At 41.7% G+C, this 25862-nt stretch overlaps 1 protein-coding gene across 1 annotated transcript in view; it reads left to right on the forward strand.

Annotated features, from left to right (window-relative positions):
- Positions 1 to 25862, forward strand: part of crocc2 (ciliary rootlet coiled-coil, rootletin family member 2) — a 267028-nt gene that overhangs the window by 44758 nt on the left and 196408 nt on the right. Inside the window, exon 4 of the mRNA XM_048604136.1 lies at positions 9733 to 9912. Within this exon, the coding sequence (XP_048460093.1) occupies positions 9733 to 9912 (180 nt within the window). The remainder of the gene's footprint in view (positions 1 to 9732; positions 9913 to 25862) is intronic.

The following is a 25862-nucleotide window of genomic DNA, read 5'->3' on the forward strand; positions in this document are numbered from 1 at the left end:
GTTTGCTGTGTGATTTGTTCACAACTCTAGTTCATGTTTTCACATTGGAGCTTCCCTCTCTTCACTGTCAGCTACCACTTTTACCCTCCATCCCCACCTCTGGCAAAAGCTGACAAACACCATGAGTATTCATAAAACCTCATTCCAAATTTCAGCCTATGTGTGACCATTTTCGCTTTTAAATAGAGTCATGCCTATAAATCAAAATGATCAGATAGGTGCATATGGTGCATACTTTGGATTAATCATTAATTCACAAGTGGCCAGTGTAGAAAAAACTGCTTTGGTTTCAATATTCAATCAATGTTGCAAGAATTCCGCTTTGCACTGGTCTGGCCACTTGGTAATTGGTGACATTGGATAATGAGGGGAAAATTAGCTCCCGTTAAAGACAACAGTGGTAATTTGACCATGGAGCTAGAGGATCTAGGTTCTCAATGAACATTTTGAGTTGGTGTTCACTGATGAGAGGGATGATATGAGTATAGAAATCAGGGAGAAAGGTCTGTGATATGGTGAAACAAATTAGCATAAGCTGAGGAGATCCTTAGTGATCTGGCAGGCTTAGAAGTAGATAAATCCCCATGGCTGGATATAATGTATCTCAGGTTGTTGAGTGCAGCGAAGGAGGAAATACCGAGGATGCTTGCAAAAAATTCTCAACTCCTCTCTGGACACAGGGGAGCTGCTGAGGACTGGAACCAATGACGCCATTATTCAAAAAAGGAGCAATGGATAAACCAGGAAGCTACAAGATTCTAACCTCAGTGGTGTGGAAAATATTGGAAGCAATTCTGAGGGACTGAGTTAATCTGCATTTGGAAAGGCAGGGATTAATCAACAGTCAGCATGGTTTCATTAAATGTCATACCTGATCAACTTGATTGAATTTTTCGAAGAGGTGACCAGGTGTGTAGATGAGGGCAATGCTTTTGAGGTAGTCTACTTTTGATGAGGTCCCACATGGGATACTGTTAAGAGGTGAGAGCCCATGGGATCAAATGAAATTTGGGAAATTAGATCCACAATTGGCTGAGTGGCAGGAAGCAGAAGGTGATGCTTGAGGATTGTTTTTCTAACTGGAAGCCTCTCCAGTGCGGTCCCACAGGGGTCAGTGTTGAGGCCGAAGTTGTTTGTGGTTTAGACTTGAATATGGAAGGGTTGATTAGTATGTTTGTAGATGATACAAAAATTGGTGGGGTGGTAAACAGTGAGGAGGATAGCCTTCGTGTACAAGAGGATGCAGACAGGCTGCTCAGTGGCAAATTGAATTCAATCTGAATAAATGTGAGGTGATGTGCTTGGGCAGGCCAAAGAAGGCAAGGGATTACATGATGAATGGTAGGACCCTGGGAAGCACAAAGGGTCAGAAGGACCTTGGTGTGTATGTACACTGGTCCCTTATGGTATCCAGACAGCTGGATAAGGTGGCTAAGGAGGCATACTAGCCTTTATTAGCTGAGGCATAGAGTTTAAGAGCAGGGAGGTATAAAACATTGGTTAGTTCACAGCTCTAGCGTATTGTGTGAGGTTCTGAAATCCACATTATCGGAGCGATGTGATAGGGCTGGACAGCATGCCGAGGAGATTTACCAGGATGTTGCCTGGACTGGAGAGTTTCAGTTTTATTGAAGAAAGATTGTCAGACTGAGGTTGTTTTCCTTAGAGCAGAGGAGAGTGAGAGAGGACATAATTGAAATGTATAAAATTGAGGGGCATAGATAGGATAGACAGGAAGAAACCTTTCCCCTTGAAGGAATGATCAGTGACTGGGGGACATTGACTTAAGATAAGTAGCAGAAGGTTTAGAGGAGATGCAAGGAAATCGTTTTCACCCAGAAGATAGTGAGAATCTGGAACTCACTGCAAAGCTTTCAGAAACAAAAGCAGAAATTGCTGGAAAGGCTCCCCAGATCTGGCAGCATATGTGGAGAGAAATCAGAGTTAACATTTTGGGTTTATTGACCCTTCCTGAGAACTGCAAGGCTATTAGCCAAGTGCTGGAAAATGAGATTGGAATAGTTAGGTGGTTGTTTTTGACTGGCACAGTTGCAATGGGATGAAGGGTCTCTCTCTGTGCTGCAGGTCTCTATGGATCTATTGGTGATGGTTCACTTGGGCAACTTTCTATAGTTCTCTTGAGCAGACACTGCTACATGTACTGTTGCAGATAAAAGAATGCCCATGTTTCCACACTCTTACAGCACATAGGGAATGAACACCTGAATGCGCATATCAACACAAACTCTATAAGACTGGTAAATCATTTTTGCCTGAATTTATGGATAGAGAGGGTGTGGAAAATGATAGGAAGCGGGGAGTTGAGAGGCAAAGTTGCAGTGTTGACAGCATCAAGGGAAGATAGAGCACTTTGTGCTAAAAACACTGCACAGTATTCTCTTTCGGTGCAGAATTAATGCCGTGCAAGTTACAATCTATTTGAATCCAAAGGGACATGAGTTTCACTAATTTCTTCATTGCACACAAAGTAAAGAAACAAGAAATTAAAGCTGTATTTACTACTATTATTTTCTGCTATTTTCTTTTATGCAGTGAGCTCTTGGGGTGAGAATGTTTTCAAAAGGCAGTCTCAAAACACTACAGCATAACTCCAATCTTGTGATGCACCTCGAAGTTCCAACTGATGCAGCTAACTTTGAAGTCTTTCAAGATTATACAGGAATTATCTTTGAATGTAAACAATTATTTTTTTAACTAGTGCAGAGGATTCTCCATGCCCAAAGTATGATACTCTAAGCTGCACTCAGAAACTGTCACCAGCTCGACTGCATAAAATATACTTTCCCATAATGCATATTCTTGAAACGAAGCCAAATCAGATAATAAACGGATATTCCCTTTTAAACACTGAAGTAACTGTACAGATTGAAATTCTCTTCACTTCTCTGATGCTTTGTTCTTGCGTTCCTCCCCGATGGCGTTTGCTGTGTTCCTATGCACCAGCATCCCCTCCCCTCAATCCCCCACCACCCACCCCCCAACCAGCAATTTGAGAAAAACACATGATGGCAAAAGGGAGAGAAAATTCAATTATCCATCAGTACACAATCAGAAGGCACGTCCTGTATTTCATCTGATTTTACAGCTTAGGAAAATAACTCTCTGATTAACTACACATTGAGTTTGAATGCAGCTATTTAGGAATGAGGCACTCAGGCTTGGAGCGTGGGAAGCAGGGGCTGGAGCCAAGGAAAACAAGATAAGGGAATATGCGAGATGGAGCCGAGGCTCCGAGATTGATTTTGCTGGGGGTAGCGGGTGTTTGGATTTTTGTACTCTATCATGTAAGTGGAAATGCTTTGTTAAATAGACTGTAGTCATTTCTTAAACACAGTTAAAAATAGAGAACATATCTGCTAATAATAAAAACCGAAAGCTCATGAAGCACACAACAAGACTCAATGTCATCGATCGCTAACCTGAACATGGTTAGGCCATTGCTTCTTTGTTTCTCTTTGCCATTCAATTGGACCTTAACTGATCTGTACCTGACTCTTTCTACCTGCCTTTCCTTCATATTCTTTAATATGTTTATTCAACAATCTCCATTTTCCAAGTTCCAATTGCCCCACTATTCACTACATTTTGGTAAAGACTTTGTTCCTGATTTCAAATGAAATGTGAAAAGTTGTTTGCCCTCTGACACCCGCTCCAGAGTGGCTTTTCAGCCTATCACAATATTTAATTATTTTGCGTATAATGTCAGACGTATTGCTCCACTACTCGAACTAGAAGATCATTTCATGTTGCTAACACTCTGTGAAGGATTTCCTGACATTAGTCCTAAATTTGGTTTGTTTTGGTTTTAAGCTGCAGCATGTGTGAAGTTGCCAAATCTCAAAGAAAAGAAGAGACTAGAAAGATGGATCAAGAAGATTTTATGATTAGCTGACACCAATTTTGTATGGAAGCAGGGGTTTGAAACAAGGGAGCTGAACATTTGTTCAGTTTAGGAGAGATTGAATGAGAATAGGAGACTTGATTTCGACAGAGTAGCGATGCTCTGAGGAGAAAGACTACAGTGGGACAATAGAATGTGGGAGGAGCACTGAGCCCTGCAGATTGAGTTAAATAGAAAAATAAGGCTGGTGACAGAAAGAACAGAGTGGTGGAGATCCAAGTTGGTTTGGCAATTTGGACTCTGTCCAGGAATTAAGAGAGGCATTTGAAGAGTCTCCTGAGATGTGGACACTGGTCCAAGATTTGGACACCACGCTGTGTTAAGAGTCCTCAAAATTAGTGCAAAATATAAAAGTGAGGGAGCTTTTGGGATTGAAGAGATGTAACCACCATCTTGCTCAGATGGTCTTAGAAAATGATATTTAGACCAGGCACATTGCCAATGTGGTGCATCTGATACTTACGAGTTTTATTTTTATCCCCTTACCAGTATTCCATTGTCCCTCTTTCTGACAGAGTTAATTCCTTACCCTGTGTATGCCCCCATAACACTTAATACCCTCAAATACACAAATAGACATTGCTCATATGAACATTGAGAATGAGTGGCAGGAAGCTATTTAATCACAGAAGCACCACAGCTATGCCTGAAACTGCTACTTCCAGCTGTTTTCCTTGAAAGCACACTTCCATATGCATCTTGGTGGTCCGTTTACTCCCATGTAAATACTGTACTTTTATTCTTCTGCTTTTGCAACCGTGGACTGAAATGACAAAGACCTGTTTTGAAACCAAAGGATGGCTGCATGTTTTGGAAGTAAGGAACTCAATACCTTTTGTAAACTTCATTTGCTGGAGCCCACAGACACACAGTGTGCAGATGAGCTGGAGCTGAGAGGTTGTTTACAACTGAATCAGATTGGTTTGTGGCCTAGAGACTAATTATCAAGGATAAAGGGTTTTCTGCTTGCCAACAACAAGCTGATTTGTCATCAGATAGCTGAACAGTTTAAGCTGTGAACAAGACAAAGAAAGAAGAGAACCAGCAGAGCAGTTAACTAGCAACCAACCAGTCTTAGTTCTTATCTGATGAAGGGTCTAGGCCCGAAACGTCAGCCTCTCTGCTCCTATGATGCTGCTTGGCCTGCTGTGTTCATCCAGCCCTGCACCTTGTTGTCTCGGATTCTCCAGCATCTGCAGTTCCTACTATCTTTAGTTCTTATTCTCTCCAGTAAGCCACTTTAAACCGAAAGAAAACCAGCTTAGCTTCAGCAGATGTGCCAAATTGTGACATTGAATTGGATAAATGAGAGACCTTTCATGAGAGAAACAGCCACCTATCCTTCTATAAATCACTAGAAGCATTCCAAAACTCGAGGTTGGAGGGAAATCTTTGGCTCTGCAAGATCATCCCAACAAATCATGTGAATAAAGACTACAGAACTGTTTTTCTAGTTTGCCCAAGTATTTTTCCCAGTTTATCTTGGTCCATCCACGTATGTCAGGGAGCATTATAACGGCTTTATTTCTAATTTATAGGGATTGCTAAGTTTAATTATTCACCTGTCACGAGCATCTAACAGTGTATAATAAATAGTGATTTCTTGTTAAGTAAAATAGCCATAGCCCCAGAGAACCATAGGGTTGTTCTTTCATTGGAAGGAGCCTGGTGATGAATTTAACCTGAAGGTCACCATGTCTCAGGTGAGGTGAGAGGTTGACAAGAAGGGACCTTGACCTTAATGGTAACCTCAACCAGTGAAGGAACTGAACCCATGTTGTTTGCATCACACTGCATCACAGACCAGCTAACTGAGCCTTTGTTAGGTACACAAACCTGGTCCATACTTCCTATCAATCTGGGGCTGAAAATTGGGTAGTTTGGGCACTTTATATTATTTTTTAAAAAGCTTTTGTGACAACTGGAGAAACAATGGGACTGACTTTCCACTAGCTGACTTTCATCAAGTTTGAAAACTTCTCTTACTCTGGCATTCAGTCAGTGATTTGTTGAGTATGACCCTGACCCCAGTATCCAATTGACTTTCCTGTGCAGTGTCAGTTACTTTAGGATGTGCCCTAACCATGGGTTCTGGTGCCATTGGCACCACATATCGGGAAATCTCAAGCAAGGTGCACATCGATGGTGAGAAATTCACCAGTAGGTCAGCCTACGTTCCCATTGAGACAGTCAGAGGACAAAGATGTTGTTGGTAATATGCATTCATCAAAATTACACTGAGCTGTCAGTTATTACACTTGTAAAATGAGACTTACCGAGACCCCATCTTTCTTCCTTGATGTTGTTTGTGGATCTTGCTGTGTACAAATTTTCAGCCATGCTTCTCACATCGCAACAGTGACTGCACTTCAGTGGTACGTCATTGCCAAACGAGACTTTCTTTGAGACATCCTGAAGGTGTGATTTGTGCTATAAAGATACATATCTATCCTCTTTTTACATTTCGAATTAGCAGCGTGGATTTTTTGGGGTTTTATAGGTACATTTTGCCATCAAAACCATATTGGAAAATTCCAGGTTCAATTAGCAGTTTGTGCTGTGTTGGAACATCGCACTAAAGGCAGTCATAGCACCCCCAAGATTAGAGATATAAAGTAATTAGTCATAGTTGCTCACCACTAATAAGCCCGTGTATGTGTGAGGCTTAATCTCAGAGTGACTGCGTGTCTGTGTGTGAGCTGAGGACTGGATCTGGCTCTGATGCCTTCCATAGTTGAATAGTATGCTGGCCCTGTACATACATGTGGACAAGATGGCCAGATGACAACTGGTAACAATTCACCCCTGAGACTGCAACATTTTAGGTGCAAGGGGAGAAAGAAATCAGTAGGGAGGAGAAAATGGAATCAAATTGAATCAATTGGGTTAAACAAAACCCGATGCGGGGGGGTGAAATAAATATTTGCAAGTAAATGTTACTATGGAAAAACTTAAAACAATTACCGAAATGTTCAATTATATCATTTTAGAAAATTCCTCAACCAGTTCTTTCAATATAAAGATTGTCCAACAGGAGAAAGTATAATTCACATCCACATGGTACAATGAAAGTTCGGTCTTCGAGTCCCTCCCTGTGCCAAGTTTAGTCTTGCAAGTGAGCCACCATAGGTTGGGCACCATGTAGAGGCAAATGAGCTGCCCAGGATAGGGGAGATGGGGCAATACAGTGAGCAAGGCTCGGGGACAGTTCTTGCAGCAAAAGGGGCACCAACAGAAAGTGAACTCTTAATGGGTGTATTTATTGTTGTAGGTCTTGCTTGGCCTTGGCAGGATTGATGGAAGAAGTAATGAGTTTTAAACCCGTGAACTCCCAGAGGCAAGGAGGCATTTCAGTAGCATTGGATTGATAGGGTCTGGTTTTAATCGCCACTGGAACCAAATAAAGATTATTGCAATGATATAAAGCAGCTGACGTGGTAGAGTAATTACGGCAGCGCAGGGACATTTTGAACAATTAAAACAGTGGAGGCAGTGTTGTGAAACATTATCTGCCCAACAAGCGAAGATTAAACACAAAGAATGTTTGTTTTTGAGGAATTGGAGTTAATCATGCCCTCTGCCTTGCTGCGCCTTCTCCCCAGCAGTCACAGAGAATCAGATTGTTGAAGCCCAACACCAGCTGTTTCCTGTTAACAATCTGCCGGTTGAGGATGAGCTGACTGTTTGCATTTGACTCAGCATCACCACTCCCCTCCCCCTCAACTTTGTCCCTCACTGAAGGCCATACGGTTTCTTCAGCTAGCAATTCTCCCTGGCTCCGAGGAGCAATATTCTCCTTTAGAAGCAATTATTCTCTTGGGCTATTTACATTGCCACCATCTCCATTCACAGTGCGTGCTTCACAGGTTAAGCCTTTTTGGTAGCTTTCCAGCTCTCTCTACCCTTGTTCTTTGATCAAAGACAATGGTCTTCAATCAGCTCACTGACTCAGTCACCATATGAGAGCCAATTGCTTTAGTCTTCCTGTTATCATCCCAGAGCTTGCGATATTCAAACTTACTTGTTTTCCATGGATTGCATAGAATCTCTGCAGTGTTGGAGCAGGCCATTTGGCCCATCGAGTCCACACCAACCCTCCGAAGAACATCACAACCAGACCCATCCCCTACCCTGTCCCTGTAACCCTGTTTTTTTGCAGATGCTGTAAATCAGGAACTAAAACAGAAGTCGCTGGAAAAGCTCAGCAGGTCTGGCAGCATCTGTGAAGAAAAATTAAAGTTAACGTTTCGTCTGCTTCCAGACCTGCTGAGCTTTTCCAGCAACTTCTGTTGTCAGACCTAATACTAACATTGCTAAAGTCTTCACTTTTTGAGTGAAGTGTTACCAGTTTTTTGGTTTTCTCTTAGATCATTCTCTGTTGTTTCCAAGAGGGAATAAACAGTCATTCTGGACCAGTGAAAGACCAATGTACTATGGGAATTGAGACCAGTATACAACACTGAACCTTAAACCAGTAACATTAGTACTGGACTAGTAACACTGGACTAGTAATACAGGTCGTTCCACTAGTAAAACTGGTCAAGGAACCTGTTGTGGTATAATGTGCCGGAGATGTGCGTTAAGGCAACAGTCTGTATGCACTAAGTGTTACTGTCTATAAACGCTGCTTCCCAGATGGATTTTCCATGTTTTCTTGGAGTCTAACATATAGACAGAGAAGTCTGTATGTGTGGAAATTTGTGCTACAGAGGGTGTATGTGGCAGCATCAACTGTGGCATTAATTTATGGATTTGAAAGATACTTCCTTAGGAATGGAAGTTAATGTTTGAGCCTGATGACTCTTCATCAGAACTGTTAACAGCTCAGAAAGAGTGGTATTTGTTCAGGTTTTGGAATTGGTTCTGAGGAAGAGTCACCGGACCTGAAACATTAACTCTGTTTTTTCCTTCACAGATGCTGCTAGACCTGCTGAGCTTTTCCAGCAACTTTGTTTTTGTTACTGATACACAGCTTCCGCAGTTCTTTCGGTTTTTATTTACAATTTTAAAGGTGTTAGAAATGCCCTAACATTGTCAGTCCCTGTTAATGGGAATAATGCATGTACTGTGGAACTGTGTATCTCTGATATAACATGTTCAGAGTCAGCTTAGGCTCAGGACATTCTATCTTTTCATACTATTTCACCAAGCATCGGCAGAAAATGAATTAACAGCAGAGCAAGTTGACTATTCATGAGCTGACTGCTCTAGGTAAAGGTGTCCACTTTGGAGGCTCAGGAGATTCAAAGCCACTTCTGGAACATCACACAATCCAGGCTGACACTTCAGTGAGTTTCTGAGGGAGTCGTGCATGGCAAGTGTGGCTGTATTTTTTAGTATGTGACGTCAAATGGTCTATCAAATGGATGTAAAATGTTCTGTACTGTTTGGAAGGAAGCAGGGGAGATCTCCCAGCTGGTTATTTATTATTGCTTGTTGGATCTGCCCCTCTGCGAATGGATGCCTGTATTTGCTGCATTACAACAGTAATAATTTTGTAAAGCATGTTGGGATTGTGAAAGATCTGTAGAAATGCAAGTCTGTCTCTTTGTAAATAGATCCAATAGTGAAAGGTGACCTGAAGTGAGACTCAATGCTTGGCTATCTAGTAAGGAGCTTGGCTATCTAGTTGTTGCCTTCACAGCCTGTTTCACTGGACCAACATGCAGACAGCAGCTCTAAGAAAATAAATATCACCACATGCTATCATGCCACATGGTATATAATGATCCATAATTTCACTTGGCTGAAATGATGTCTCTTTGGTAGTCCTTAGGCCTAATTGTATTTTCTGTGTTCCTTTCCACTAGTTGGAGAAATCACTCAAGGTTGAAGTTTCTGAGTGGGAGCAAAAGGGGACTGAGTCAAAGGCTGTGTCAGATCTCCGCCGTCAATTTGAGAACGAAGAAAGGGTTTATAGGCGAAAGCTTCAGGCATATCAAGATGGACAACAGCGTCAGGCTCAACTTGTACAAAAGCTTCAGGTCAAGGTAGGAAGAGAACAGACTGCAATTTGCAGTAAGGTTGAAAGTAGACTCTCAAATCAGAAAGTGGATGTTGGACTGGAGAGAGAGAGAGAGGAATGAATCTTGTCAAATTGCAGAGAAATTGGCAACTGAGAAAAGGCAAGTGTACAATGAGGCATTTGGAATTATTCCCAAGAAACCAGACCCTGGGATCAGTCTTTATACCGTGGTGCAATCTTTTGTTTATAGCAACCATCAACAATGAAAGCTGCATTCAGAAATGTGGGAATGGAACATAGGCTTAGTGAAAAGGAGGTTGGCAATTGTGCAAATCGTTAGAGTACAATGGTGTCTCAATTCTGGGGTGTGAGGGCGTGTCCTGGAGAAAGGAGAGAATTTGATGCAAAACTCTGATGGTAGGGCAGGGTTTAATGCCTTCTGCTCAGGTGAGTTTGGTGTTTTTAATCGGGTTTGGAGCATTCTGTGTGCACCCAGCTGCTTTCTCACCTCTAGCCCAATTTCACTCTATGGTGGGAAGGCTTGTGGTCGGCCTTCCTGAGCCACTACCAGTTGATGTTATTAAATGTGCCGATAAGGACCATAAGACAGCCTGATGATAGTACTATTCACCCTGTGGCAAGTGCTGCGATAACCGTGCAGGAAACCCACTGAGCTTGCTCACAGGATTCTAGTCAGGAAGATGGGGACGATTGGTTGGATGGACAGTAGCCCTTCATTTAAAGGACCTAGCACCTGGAAGGGAGGGTCTCACTTGCCCTTATTGCTGAGCCACTCCCCACTGGCAATTTTCCTCTCTCCATGATCCTCAATCTTACCTTCCATGGCCTGGGTGCTTTGTCAATCCCCAGCTTCTCCCTGTGGTGCATTACTGGCATTAACCACAGCTGGTTGCCAGTTTATGGTGGTGGGGGTTTCTATCCCCTCACCTCCCCCCCAAAAAAACCCCAGGGTCCATGATCCTGGGAACATCCACCACAGGAGGCATATGTCACCCCAGAGGATGTGATATGTGCACTCACTGACTCTTCAGTTGTTGGACTAGACCCTAATCGCATCCCAACGCTGATGCATTTAAATACTGCTTGCAGTGTTTCCACACTACCACAATTTCACCAGTGTGGATGGGATGGGGCTTTTCTGCCCAAAACAGATTTTCAGCAAGGAGATGACTCCCAAAACTTGTCCTTAGGAAATCTTAAAGAGTACGACTGATGCAACATATTCCTTTAATATTTCTGCCATACCCTCCGAGTGCCTTGTAATCTGATCTTAAGCATCTTTCAATGGCTTGGTACTGTCCATGTAGTCCACTGCCTCATAATGCAGACTTTTCTCATGAGAAACACCAAGTCATTACTGCACAGAAGGTGGCCATTCTGCCCATCGAGTGCATCACTACCACAATTATCCACATTTTGTATTAATTAATGCAGTAGCTTGTTTTTTCTTTCGTTCTATCATTGGCAAAGCCAGCATTTGTTGCTGATCCATTTTGCCATGCAACTGAATGGCATTCCAGGCCATTTCAAAAGGAAGCTAATATTCAGTCACATTACTGTGGACCAAGAGTTCTAAGAAAGGGTAAGGATGTTGGATTTCTTTTTATAAAGGACACTAGTAAATCAAATGAGTTTTAAGAACGGAAAAACGATAATTGTCATTAATGATCACCATTGCTGAGACCATCTTGATATTCCAGATTGATGAATTGAATTTAAATCACACTCGCTGCTATTTGAGATTTGAACCCTTGTCCCAAGAACATGAACTTGGGCTTCTGGGTTAACATCTGGTGAATTTACCACCATATCACTACTTCCTGACACTTTCCTGGCACCATGTCTCCACACTGAGCTTTCTTGAACTGTTCATTGTACTTCCTCTTGTTTGCCTGGGTGCACATACTTTAAGTTTATCACTTAGTTCAGCTTTGTACAGAACCAGTTCGACAACTTGCCCTCTCTTTACCACACACTCTTCTTTTCAGTTAGCTTTTCGATGTTTTAAATTTGTCTTAAAACGGCGCCTTTTATATTCAACATCAGTTGTCCCCGGCAGAGTTGACCTGTATTTGGGCAAGATGTAAGGCATAGGCAAGTGATGGTTGGAGTTGTGGTAAGAGTAGGCAGTGCGGAATGTCTGAGCTGCAAGAGAAGGTGCCATCTGAGGTGTTGCAACGATTGTAAAGTAATGAAAGCCAGTGTGGGTGAGAGTGTTGTGAGCCGGAGGTGTGTGCAGTGCAAGTGTGCGGGGAGAGTAATTGAAATGTGGAACCTGATTCCTACTTCGACAACACTGATGAGATTACTGAATCTTTATTAGTGGTGTGACCAAATTCTGGCAACCACTTACACTGAAAACCTCAGCGAATATGTGTTGTGTGAAGGGCTCTCTTCCCCATGACTCCAACCTTGCGACCCTCAAACATGCTTGAGAACCCAGGAGTCTAATAATCTGTTTGACAAGTTTCATAATCACTTCTCTGTGCACGCATTTGAGTTCCCTCTTCCGCAAATATTGCGTCAGCTCTTGAAGGGAAGCTGGCTACTTTTAAGAATCAGAAGTGCCAGATGTAGCCTACTGCGTGCATTAAAATAGCCCCTCCGTCACACTACCACCTCACCCTCCCCCAGCCCCAAAAATCCATACTCTTTGTATGTAACATTGCTGCATTCCGAAGCGTGATAATGAGATCCCAGTGCCAGTTTAAGTAGTCACTGAGCCCACCTGAACTCTCATTTTTAGTACAATTAAATTCTTTTGGGACTTGAATTACAGACAAATGTGGCCATATTCTGATGTAAGTTTGGAGTGATCCACTCCTTTGTGAAACAGGAATTTGGTCTCAGGGAAATAAATAGTTGATTTTACAGAAATGAGTATCTCTGAAAACTTTTGGAGAAGCTTTATGATGCACCAATTTTTAAGCCTACAGCCTGCATACTTGGTATCACACTGGCACTGAAATTTATATACTATGTTACTCATTTGAATGATAGGCAGAATATATTCTTGGCTTAATAACGGCAGCCTCCAATGGGTGAACACCACTCATGTTTCTACCGCATAATAACAGCATGAAACAACTAACTTCACCTGTTGCTCACTCTGAGTTACTTTGCTCTTCCAGGGTAATCCAAGCTGCGCTGAGCAACCTTCACGACCAAAGTTCATGGGTTATGGGTATACTTTGAGAAATGATCTAATCAGGGTAGACATTATCCAGATGGTATCAAACATCGCATCCCTTTGGCTGCTCCAACCAACCCACACTTGCGAAACTCACAACAGCGTGTCCAACATTAGATGCAATTCTGTAATTGGGCAGCATTTGCTAAACGAACCTGATTGTGTTTGTCAGCATAATTCTTCACAATTTCGCTTTGTCAGTCAGGCTGTCAGTGTGGTGCACTTATGCATGCTGGAAACTATGTATATTAACACAAAGGACTATGTTCTTTGAAGACATAACATGTGTAAACACCGACTGCACCTATTTCCACTCAACCAAATAGGGAAAAACCACTATCTGATTCATTCCTCCGGACAATTCCTTGAACTATCAGAGTTAACTTGCCTGTTTAAAACTTAAACAAAACAGTTAATTGGCCATCATCTTAACTACTGCATTCTTCATGGCAAAATCGCTACCAATAAACATTCTCCTCCGTACAGTATAAATGTTGTTTCCCTTTCCTCTGGTATTTCTTGCAAATTTTCCTGAAGAGTGCAAGGTAAAAAGTTTTGACAAAATGCATCTTCTGTCCAGAGGAACGATTGGTCTGTTCAGCACACCTTGTTTATAAACTGCTCAATTCCTTAACTACTAATGAGAAGCTTGACACCAGTTAAAAAAAAGAAGCTGCTGTATTTGAGTGGGCCTGGGATCTATGGTCATAATGGTTGGAATTGAGGGTTGACATCTGAGTTATTTGGTGATTAGGTGATGTCGTTAATGGGTCCATAGAATGATACAGTACAACTGGAGGTCATTCAACCTACAATGCCTATGCAAGCCCCCAGAAAGTTTAGTTCTCAGAAAAGAACTCTCCAATAATATCCATTTCCTGTACTGCTGAAAAATATTTATTAAAGTGAATATGTGATTTCCTTTCAAAAATTAGCATTGTTTGAAAGTGTAGCGGAACAGGTTCAGTGCATTCCAGATTGGAGTAAAACATTGTATAAAAAACATTCTCATCTTCCCACTGGTTCTTTTTCTAAGAGTCTTAAATCTGTGTCCTGTGGTCGCTGACTTCTTGAATGGAAAAGATTCATTCCCATTTTACTGTATCGGGGCTCTTAATCAAATCTTCCCTTAACAGTTGCTAGGGGAGAAAAATCCCAGTTTCTCCGAGAGCCTCCTTACATGCTTCTCCAAAACACACTTTACCTAAGTTCTCAAGTCACTTTTTACTGAATTTGAAAGGGAAACATCCAAAAAATCAAATGGTTTTCATTGTGATCCAAGGTTCAAATTGTTCCAAGTATTCATTACTATAAAATGAAGCTGCCAGATATGAGTGCCAACGAATGGACTCCTGTTGGCCAAGAAGAGTCCCACAATATGAAAAGGTTATTTTTAGTCAGCGGATAAACTATTGTGGGGCTAGGTTAAGATGGCTTAAATGCCTAAAAGAACTAAAAACATTTCAAACAATCCTGATTGTTCAACAAACAAGTGCTACATTTTAATTTTGCTTATTTTCAAAAGGAATCGAGTTGATCTGGGTTTCATCGAGCTTGATCCAGTCTAATCCAAATGTAACCTTCATTAACTCACCAGCTGATGCTGTGGCACAACTCAACAGGGATTATGGTTTGCTCCTGAACAATGAATTCTTGTGCTGTTTCCATGAGCTGAGATCCAGGTTGAGGCTCTGTGGGGATAACCTCCTCACTGCATAACAAAATAAATCTGTACTGAACAGGGAATTGTGGAAAAACAAGAGTCAATGTAGTTACGAGCTCCGAGTCTTATGAGCTAAATTTGGCCCAAACTCTTTAAAGGTTTCACTGCAGGAGAATATTATGGAGGTAGATTTCCATAATATACGACATGGATATATTATAGAGACACTGACTTAGATTGACAGGTAAAAATATAGAGGCATCTGAGAGAGGTAGAGTTTTATAAAAGATATACGATTGAGATATATCTGCCACAAACATTTTGATGAAAGGATAGGGAATTAGAGATGTAATGTTTAGGAGGCTGGAAGAGTATACGGTGATAGGAATTGGTGTTGCAATGGAGAGAATTGAAAGCCAGGATAAAGGTTTTAAATTTGAAGTAAAGCAATTGAATCACAGTATCACAGAAGTGCTAAAGCATAGATTGAAGCCATTTGGCCCCTTGTGTCTTTACTGGCTCTCCAATGAGCATCATGACTTCTTGCCATTCTCTTATTTTTCCCATAATCTTGCACATTGATTCTGTTTAAATAATTATCCAGTGTCCTCTTTAAAGCCTCATTTGAACCTGCCACCCACTACACTTGCAGGCAGTACATTCTAGACACAAAGCACTTGGTGGGTGAAAAAGTTTTCTTTTTCTCTCCTTACCTTTGCTGCTTTTACAAATCGCTTCAAATCTGTGACCTCTTGTAATCCTTTTATGACTGAGAACAGTTTCTCCCCATCGACTCTGTCCAGTCCCTGCATGATTTTGAATGTTTCTTTCAGGTGTCCTCTTAACCTTCTCTCCAAGGACAGCAAAGAAGAAAGGACAGGACAGTACAGTACAGGAAAAGGCCCCACGGTCGACCAAGACTGTGCTAACACATGATGTCTTTCTAAAGTAAAAACTTTTTGCCTCTATGCTATCTATGTCCCTCTGTTCCCTGCCTCTTCAAATATCTGTCAAGATGCCTCTTACATGTTTTTTATCCACCACCACCACGGACTTTAGTAAAGCCTTTGACAAGGTTCCACATGGTAGACTGATTAGTAAAGTTAGATCATACGGGATTCAGGGAGAGCTTGACAATTGGATACAAAATTGGCTTGATGGTAGGAGACAGAGGGTGGTGGTGAAGGGTTCTTTTTCAGACTGGAGGCCTGTGACCAGCGGTGTTCCACAACAATTACTGCTCTGTTCACTGTTGTTTGTCATTTATATAAATGATTTGGATGAGAATTTAGGAGGCATGGTTAATAAGTTTGCGGGTGGCACCAAAATAGGTAGAATAGTCGACAGTGAAGAAGGTTATCTTAAGATTACAAAGGGATCTTGATCGATTGAGCCAATGGGCTGAGGAGTGGCAGATAGAGATTAATTTGGATGAATGAGATGTATTGCATTTCGGCAAAACAAACAAGGGCAAGACTTACAGAGTTAATTATAGGGCTCTGGATAGTGTTGTTGAACACAGAGACCAAGGGGTTCAGTACACAGTTCTTTGAAAATTGTGCTGCAGGTAGACAGGGCAGTTAAGAAGGTGTGTAGCACACTTGCCTTCATTGCTCAGACCATTGAGTATAAGAATTGCGACATCACGTTGAGGATGTACAGGATGTTAGTGAGGCCACTTTTGGAGTACTGGGTACAGTTCTGGTCACCCTGTTGTAGGGAGAATATTATTAAATTAGAGAGGGCTCAGAAAAGATTTATCAGGATATTGCTGGGACCGGAGGGTTTGAGTTATAAGGAGAAGCCAGATAGGCTGGGACTTTTTTCACTAGAACATAGGAGGTTGAGGGGTGACCTTATAGAGATTTATAAAATCATGAGGGGCATAGATAATGTGAATAACAATGTTTTATTTCCCTAGGGTGGAAGTGTTCAAAACAAGCAGGCATATTTTTAAGATGAGAGTGGAGAGGTTTAAAAGGGACCTGAGGGGCAACTTTTTCACACAGAGTGTGGTTCGTATGTGGAATGAACTGCCAGAGGAAGTGGTAGATGCAGGTATAGTTGCAACATTTAAAAGACACTTAGACTAGTACATGAATATGAAAGGTTTAGAGGGATATGGGCCAAACACAGACAAGTGGGACTAGTTTAGTTTGGGAAACTTGGCCCGCATGGACGAGTTGGACCGAAGGGTTTGTTTCCCTGCTGTATGACTCTATGACTCTATGATGTCCACTGGGAGCGCATTCCTGGCACTTAGTAGCCGCTGTGTAAAAAACCTGCCTGTTATATCTCCTTTAAACTTGTCCCCTTTTACCTTAAACCTTTGTCGCCTAGTAACAGACATTTATATCCTGGGAAAAAGACCCTGCTTATCCATGCCTCTCATAAGTTTGTAAACTTCCATTAGGTTGCCCCTCATCCTTCAACATTCATGTGAAAACAATTTTGTTCAAAAACAATAAAAACTGGAGATCACAGCAGTAAGATAGCATCCATGGAGAGAGACCAAGCTAACGTTTCGAGTCTAGATGACTTTTCATCAGCGTCATCATTTTGTCCAGTGTTTTCTCATAGCTAATAGCCTCCAAACCAGGCAACACCCTGGTAACTGGTTTCTATACCCTTCCAAAGCTTCCACATCCTTCTGGTAGTGTGATGACCAGAACTGTATGCAATATTCCAAATGTGGCCTAACAACAGTTCTATACAGCTGCAATATGAGCAGCAAAATACAGCAGTCCCAACTTCTCCAACCTGTTCTCATGACTGAAATTTCTCATCCTTGGAACCATTCTTGTGAACCTCTTCTGTGTTCACATCCTTCTAGGGTGATGCCCAGAGGTGTACTCCAAATCCAACTCTCCAGAAACAGAAAATATCTAAAATGAGAACAGTTTTTGTCTCTGTGTGCCATTCAACAGTTGTAGTATTTATATGGTTTCCACTGTCCATTTTTGTATTCATTGTTTGCACTCAGCAACTGCCTTGGCTGCACTTTTCATGATTCAATTCATTCGGGGAGTAGTGGTTGGATCCACCACTGAAAATGTCTATTTTAAACCCAGACCAAGAGTGTGTTATGAGTTTGCACATGTTGGATAATGAATAATCTAAATTCTGGTCAAGTCTGAAATTCAGCACAGCCTTCATCACAAGGTTTCCAGACTGCTTTCTGTTCTAGTACTCCAAGGTTAGGAGCAGTGTGGTGATACTGTGGCTTTAAGAGGTGTGTTTTGTCCTGGTTTATTTTAGAGAGAGACTGGGGAACAGGTGCCAAGCAGTCTATGAGAAGATAAACAACTTATGAAGCCTTGGTTACTTTATTTACAAGCTGGAACAATAGAAGCAGCCTGAGTGGGTGTGGTCAAGCTCCCACCCACAGAACCAGGGACTTTTAGTTTTTAGTTTTCAGCAGCAGTTGCAATTGGGGTCTTGAAGAAGTGGAAGCTATTTTTCACTTCCTTGCTTAGAGCCAAAAGCCTGGGGGTTCTCTTCCTAGGCCACTGGATTGCATTTGAGACAATCATGTTCTGAATTTGACTTTTTCCAAGGGTGTGTTTATGGAATGTAACTATATTGGAACAGTTAATTAGTAATAGTTACTGTATCTACTACTCTGTGAAGTTTTCCAATAGAGTTGTTATTCAAAATTCTTCATTCTTTTGTTGTATTTTAACTATAGTGTTTGAATAAATTGCATTCTGCATAACATTAAGTAGTTTGACCAGGTGAACTGCATCTGGAACACAGCACCTGACATTTACCTTTAAAATAAGAAAAAAATAAGGTCTAGGCTACCTTCTTAATGTATTTTGAGGGGGCCTGGTCCATAACAGCAGTGAGAACTCAAAACAGAGTAGTGATGGGCAGATGGAACTCAATGCAAGAATGGATGCTGAGGTTTTGGCAAAGGTTGACAATGTCATACCAATTGTCAAACAGGCGTGCAGCTTTGGATACTGTAGGCAGGGATGGCCTGTTAGGGGTGTTTAGGACTGATAGCCAGGTTTCTGGTACCATGACTGGCGCTACCATAATTTGGGGTACACCAGGTTCCAAGTGATTGATTATGAGAGGGGACTGTCTGGTCTGGGGCACAGACAGACATTTCTGTCGCTGATAGTGAGACATCAGGATGGTGTGTTGCCTCCCTGGTGCCAGAGTCAATGATGTATTGGAACGGATGCAGAACATTCTGAAAGGGGAACGTGACAAGCATGTTGGTTCCAATGATACAGGTAGAAAAAGGGATGAGATTCTGCAGAGAGAGAAAAGGAATCAAGGCAGGAGGTTAAAAAGTAGATCCTGGCAGGCAGTAATATCTGGACTACTACTGGGGCTACCGGCTAATGACAGTAGGCATAGGAGGATGGAGCAAATCAATGCCCGGCTTAGGAGCTGCTGAAGGGGGCAAGAATTACATTTTTGGAGCACTGGGATTTCTTCAGGGGTAGAGATAACCTGTTTAAGAGGAATGGGTTCCACCAGAATTGGAAAGGGACCAATATCCCTGAGAAGCAAATATGTCAGGAGATCTCAGATATCTGTAAGAAAAATAACATTGTAATGAGGTTGCAGATTCGCTCACCGAGCCGGCGTGTTTAGTTGCAGATATTTCGTCACCCTGCTCGGTAACATCATCAGTGCGCCTCCGGTGAAGCGTTGGTGTTCAGTCCCGCTTGTTATTTACACATCCATAATAGCACAATCCAAACAGGGATATGCCAGGGAATTCCTGGAGGCCTGGCATTCCAACTGGAACTCCATCAACAAACACATTGAACTGGGCCAGGTATACAAACTACTAAAAATCAGAACTGGAAGTAATACCAACCACCCCAGCACACCGAGGCATATAAATAACAAGTGGGACAGAACACCGACACTTCACCGGAGGCGCACTGACGATGTTACCGAGCAGGGTGACAAAACGTTTGCAATCAAACCCACCGGCTTGACGAGCAAGTCAACCACCTCATCCACAACCCGAGCTACAAATCTTCTCAAAAACTTTAAATAACATTGTAATGGTAGGGGATTTTAACTTTCCAAACAATGACTGGGACTGCCTACTATTAAGGGCTTGGATGGGGAGGAATTTGTTAAGTGTGTACAAAAAAACTTTGTTATTCAATGTGTGGATGTACCTACTAGAGAAGGAGCAACACTTGAACTTCTGTTTGGAAATGAGGCAGGACAAGTGACTGAGGTGTTAGTGGGGGAGCACTTTGGGGCAAGTGATCATAATTCTGTTAGTTTTAAAATAGTGATGCGAAAGGATAGAACTGATAAAAAGTTAAAGTTCTAAATTGGACTAAGGCCAATTCTGACGGTATTAGACGGGAACTTTCAAAAGTTGGTTGGGGAGGCTATTCGCAGGTAAAAGGACAGTTGGGAAGTTGGAGGCCTTTAAGAATGAGATAATGATAGTTCAGAGACAGTTTGTTCCTGTTTGTGTGAAGGGCAAGGCTAGTAGGTTTAGGGAATGCCAGATGACTAGATAAGTTGAGGATCTGGTCAAGAAAAAGACGGAGGCATTTATCAGGTATAGACAGCTGGGTCTGAGTAAAAACCTCGAAGAATATAAGGGCAGTGGGAGTATACTTAAGAGGGAAATCAGGAGGGCAAAAAGGGGACATGAGCTAGCTTTGGCAAATAGAGTTAAAGAGAATCCAAAGACATTCTATAAATACATTAAGGGCAAAAGAATAACTAGGGAGAGAATAGGACCCCTGAAAGACCAGTCTGGCCATTTCTGTGTGGAATCACAGGAAAAAGGTGAAATATTAAACACTTTTGTGTCAGTATTTACTGTGGAGAAGTACTTGGAAGCCAGGGAACTCTGGGAAGTAAATACTGATATCTTGAAAAGAGTTCATTTTACTGAAGAGGAGGTGCCAGAGATCTTCAAACGCATAGAGGTAGATAAAGCCCCTGGACCTGATCAGGTGTTTCGCAGAGCTTTGTGAGAAGTGAGGGAGGAGATTACTGGACCCCTTGCTGAGATAATTGTATCATTGATAGCCATGAGTGAGGTGCCGTAAGGCTGGAGATTGGTTACCTTAGTGCCACTATTTAAGAAAGGCTGTAAGGAAAAGCAAGGGAACTATAGACCAGTGAGCTCGACGTCGTGGTGAGTAAGTTGTTGGAGGGGATTCTGAGGGACAAGATTCACATGCATTTGGAAAACAAGGACTGATTAGGGATATTCAGCATGGCTTTGTGCATGGGAAATCGCACCTCATTAACTTGATTGAGTTTTTTTGAAGAGGTGACAAAGAGGATTGATGAAGGCAGCGCGGTAGATGTATAAATGGACTTCAGTAGAGCGTTTGACTGGGCTATGCATGGTAGACTGGTTAGTAAGATTAGTTCACATGGGATCCAGGGGGACCTAGCCAATTGAATACAAAATTGACTTTGAAGGTAGGAGACAGAGAGTGGTGGTGGAAGATTGTTTTTTGGACTGGAGGCCTGTGACCAGTGGTGTGCCACAAGGATCAGTGCTGGGTCCACTGTTGTTCATCATTTATATAGGTGATTTGGATGTGAATATAGGAAGTATGGTTAGTAAGCTTGCAGATGACAGCAAAAAAGTGGTGTAGAAGTGAAGAAGACTATCTCAGGGTACAACGGGACCTTGATCAGATGGGCCAGTGGGCCAAGGAGTGGCAGATGGAGGTTAATTTAGATAAATATGAAGTGATGCATTTTGATGAAGTAAAGTAGGGCAGGATTATACACTTAATGTTAGGGTCCCGGGGAGAGTTGCTGAACAAAGAGACCTCAGGGTGTAGGTGCATAGTTTTTTTGAAACAAGAGTTGCAGGTAGACAGGGTGGTGAAAAAGGTGTTTGGCATGCTTACTTTCATTTGTCAGTGCATTGAGTATAGAATTTGGGATGTCATGTTACAGCTGAACAGGACTTTGGTTAGGCCACTTTTGAAATACTGCACTCAACTCTAGTCTCATTGCTACAGGAAAGATGTACTTAAACCTGAGAGGGTGCAGAAAAGATTTACAAAGATGTTACTGGGACTGGAGGGTTTGAGCTATAGGGAGATCTGAATAGGCTGGGGCTTTCTTCCTGGAGCGTTGGTGACTGAGGGTTGACCTTACAGAGGTTTATAAAATCATGAGGGACATGAATAAGGTGAACAGCCAAGGTCTTTTTCCCAGGGTGAAGGAGTACAAAACTAGAGGGCATAGGTTTAACATGTGAGGGGATTCATTTATAAAGGACCTGAGGGACAGCTTTTTCATGCAGTGGGTGGTGCATGTGTGGAACGAGCTGCCAGAGGAAGTGGTGGAGGCTTGTGCAATTACATTTAAAAGGCATCTGGTTGAGTATATGAATATGAAGGGTTTAGAGGGATATGGGCCAAATGCTGGCAATGGGACTAGGTGAGATTGGGAAGACTGGTCCACATGGATGAGTTGGACCAAAGGGCCTGTTTCCGTGCTGTATGACTCTATGACTCCATAAATGGAAGTGAGAGAAGGTAAAGCTTCTGAATCTCTGCTCATAATTGAACACAATCTCAAGCTTATGTTCAATGGGAGGCAGTGGCTAGGGAAGAGGTTGAAACTATCAGCAAAAGAACCTTTTGAATTGGAAGTTAAAGGTGATGACTTTTCCAGTTTGGATCTCAAAGAAAAATGATTTGACCAAGATTAGGATACAGAGGTGCAGATTGGTAAGCACAGAGGCATTGAAGTAACAGAGAAGTTGTTAGAGTCAGAGGCTGGGTATCATTTAACGTGAATGTGAAAGTTGACCTTGTATCTGATGCCATTATAGGCTGACACGTAGATCACGAAGAGGAGGACAAGATCTTTGAAAGATTCTGGTACAGATGATTTGTGGAATGAAGAAAAGGAATGACTTTGGAAGATGTTTTCTATGTTCATATCAGACCGTAATTGGGCAAGCACAGTCCATGTGACCATTTACCTCATCCCACACACTTGTACCATTATAAAAGAAGTGTATAGGTAATTTGTTATGAAGATGACAGTAATTTAATTAGGACAATGGTTAGGAGGGAGCTGATGATTAGGGCGGCAAGTTAGCAGTTGTTCAAAATTGAAGAACTAGTTCTCGAAACACACGTCCTCAATGTATAGTCTTTCTTGTAAGTTAAACAATACCACATATTGCAATCTCCAACAATATTTCTATTTTCTTGATTAAACTGAACTGCCATCTTTTAGACCACTTTCCTTAATGTTTCTCTGGAAATACACATATTTAGTCTTAATTTGCTAATTGATGAACAGTTTTAATGAGTTGGCCACCTCCTTCCATGCCTCTCAGCTTTACAGGAGAGGGTACTCTCCTGTCCAGATCATTTTCCTTCCTTTCCATCTGACCGTAAAGCAAGATATTATCAGTGAGTGATGGTGTGATATGTTGTGATAACTGATTATCTTCAATTACCATGATGTAATACTTATGTTACCTTCTGTAATATATGGATGAGATGTGGGTCATGTATTACTGAAAAATTCAATGAAATTTTGTTTTGCACCTGCTATCTACATATGCACAGTACAATCACAGGCACTTGTTTCACATGGGCTCAAGCTAGGTATATTGTATGTGTTTCAGCATGTTTCCGTCAGTGTGTCATGCTGCAAGAGGATTCAGTAAGATGGAGTGAGACCTTTGTACTATTGTACAAGATATGGTGATGACAGCATGAACATGTCCTTTGACGATATATCTCATATCTGGGTGACATAATGCAACAAATGAGACAGATTCTACATCCACAATTCTCTTTGTGAACTATTGTTTCTGTGGTTTAAGCATTTTGAGCTCATAACAATGGTCTCCCCTTTAAGGGTTGGTAGCCACATCTAAAAGTTGAAGCCCAGCTGAATGGTATGACTCCCAGCCAAAGACATTTCTGACCTGTTTTCTTGACAATCCCTCCCATGCACATTAAACTGAAAGATAGGGATTTACTTTACACAGTTCCATGAGAATAGCCCATCCTGATGTCGGGAATAGTTCATTACATCATCATCATCATCATCACATGCAACCCCAGTTTTGTTAATCCCATGAGATGGGGGGTTCAGGAGCTGAGGGACCCGGGTGTATATGTGCACAGATCTTTGAATGTGGCAGGACAGGTAGAGACAGCAGTAAGTAAAACACACAGTGTCCTCAGCTTTATTGATAAGGGGACATGATGTTGAACTTGTACAAGGCAGTTATCAGATCTCAGCAAGCGTATTGTGTACAGTTTGGGATGCCACATTATAGGAACGCATGGATGTGAATGTATTGGAGGGAGTGCAGAAGTAATTTTACAAGAACATTTCCAGGGATGAGAAATTTCAGTTATGAGAAATAGATTGAAGAAGCTGAGACTATTCCCCTTAGAGAAGAAGGCTAAGAGAAGATCAGGTTGAGATGTTCAATTCATGAGCAGGCTGGACTGGGTAGGCAGGGAGAAACTCCTCCCACTCATAAAAGGAACAAGAACCAAAGGGCACAGACTCAGTGATTTGCAAAAGGAACAGCTGTTATGTGAGAAAAAATGTTTTCATGTAGCAAGTAATTAGGCTATAGAATGCACTGCCTGGAAATGTGGTGATGCTAATTTGAGGTATTCAAGAAAGCATTGAATGATTATTTGGGTAGGAATAGTGTGCAAGGGTATGGAGAAAAAGCAAGAAGTTGGCACTAGGTAATGATAGCCATTTGAAGAGCCAATGATTGATTCTGTAAATAGAGGTTACTGATTATGTGATAGAGATTAGTGGGAGTTGACAATTACCGAACTGGATCTCAATGTACAACCCAAGAAGTAATTTTATCATTTTGATTTGTCAGCAGAGAGGCCAACCTGTAGAAGTACAGGTTAGCTCCTCACCAGCAAGGTCACCTTTGAAAATGAGTCCATCTGAGTACAGGACTGGGCCTGCAGAATGGGGAAGTGCTCAATATGAAGCAGGTGGAATCCGACAATGGGTCTTAGGCCAGTTTTGGACCAAATAATCAGAAGAAAAATCCACAAAATAGAAGTGGAAGAAGAGGATGATTCTACTTCATCAGTATAAAAAAGTTGTGTAGGAGAATGTAACTTTTGGTCTGAGCAAAGCCTCCCTTTGTAGATGGGATCAACCCAAAACTGAGCACATCCAAGTGAGGAACGTGGCTGCGAAATGGAAAGATTACTGGTTTAGATATCTAGTGTTAGATATAGCATGCCAAAGTGGGTTCCAAGTAATATGCCACTGTGTGAATGTCTTGTGGAAATTGTTCCATTTCCCACAACAACCTTCTGAAGGTTGAATCTGATTAACATTAAAATTAACATAATATGGAATTAGAGACATTATTATGCTTTAGAGCTATATCCACTCAAGAGTCCAAAACTTGCTTTATCTAGGACACTCACAGGCAGAATATAGTCAAAACTGTCAGTGAAAACTGAATCACACTATCACTGTGCAGTAAAATGACCACAGTCTAATCTGTTACTACAGCAGGGGATTTTGAGATAGTCCTGCTGAAGTCTTTTGAAGAGTTAAATCTGCTGCAAGATTTGGGCCAAATAATGTAATGCTTGGATCCAAAATTTGTTTGGACAGATGACTCCAGATAAACTCAGATGTGGTCCAAGCAAGATCTGATCTAAACACAGAATACTGACAGGGCAAACCACTTCCCATTGCACTGCATTCCTACTCCAAGAATAACAGTTAAACACACACAAACTACTGATCCAAACAAAGAATGTTCCGGATTATCCAGCGTTGAATGGCCAGAATGTCAAACACCGGCAACTCCCCAGGCAGAAGTCATTGAGACACAGCAGTACAGTTACAAGGCTAATCATGCTCATATCTAATAATTGAGTGCATTACCGTTTTCCTGTTCTTCATGCAAGCTAAATGAAAGAATGATTAAGGGGCCTGAACACGTGGGTTGGTTAATTCACTATTTTTATCATCAATTTACAGAAAAATTGGTCCAACGTTTCTTGGCAATCAGACTGTGCATTTGTGAGAGTTTAGTAATCGAAGATTTTTATATAAAAGTTGAACATTTGCCCAATTCAAGTTTTAACTACAACCA

Source organism: Rhincodon typus, chromosome 13 (assembly GCF_021869965.1).
Source record: "Rhincodon typus isolate 14 chromosome 13, sRhiTyp1.1, whole genome shotgun sequence".
NCBI classification, from domain to species: domain Eukaryota; kingdom Metazoa; phylum Chordata; class Chondrichthyes; order Orectolobiformes; family Rhincodontidae; genus Rhincodon; species Rhincodon typus.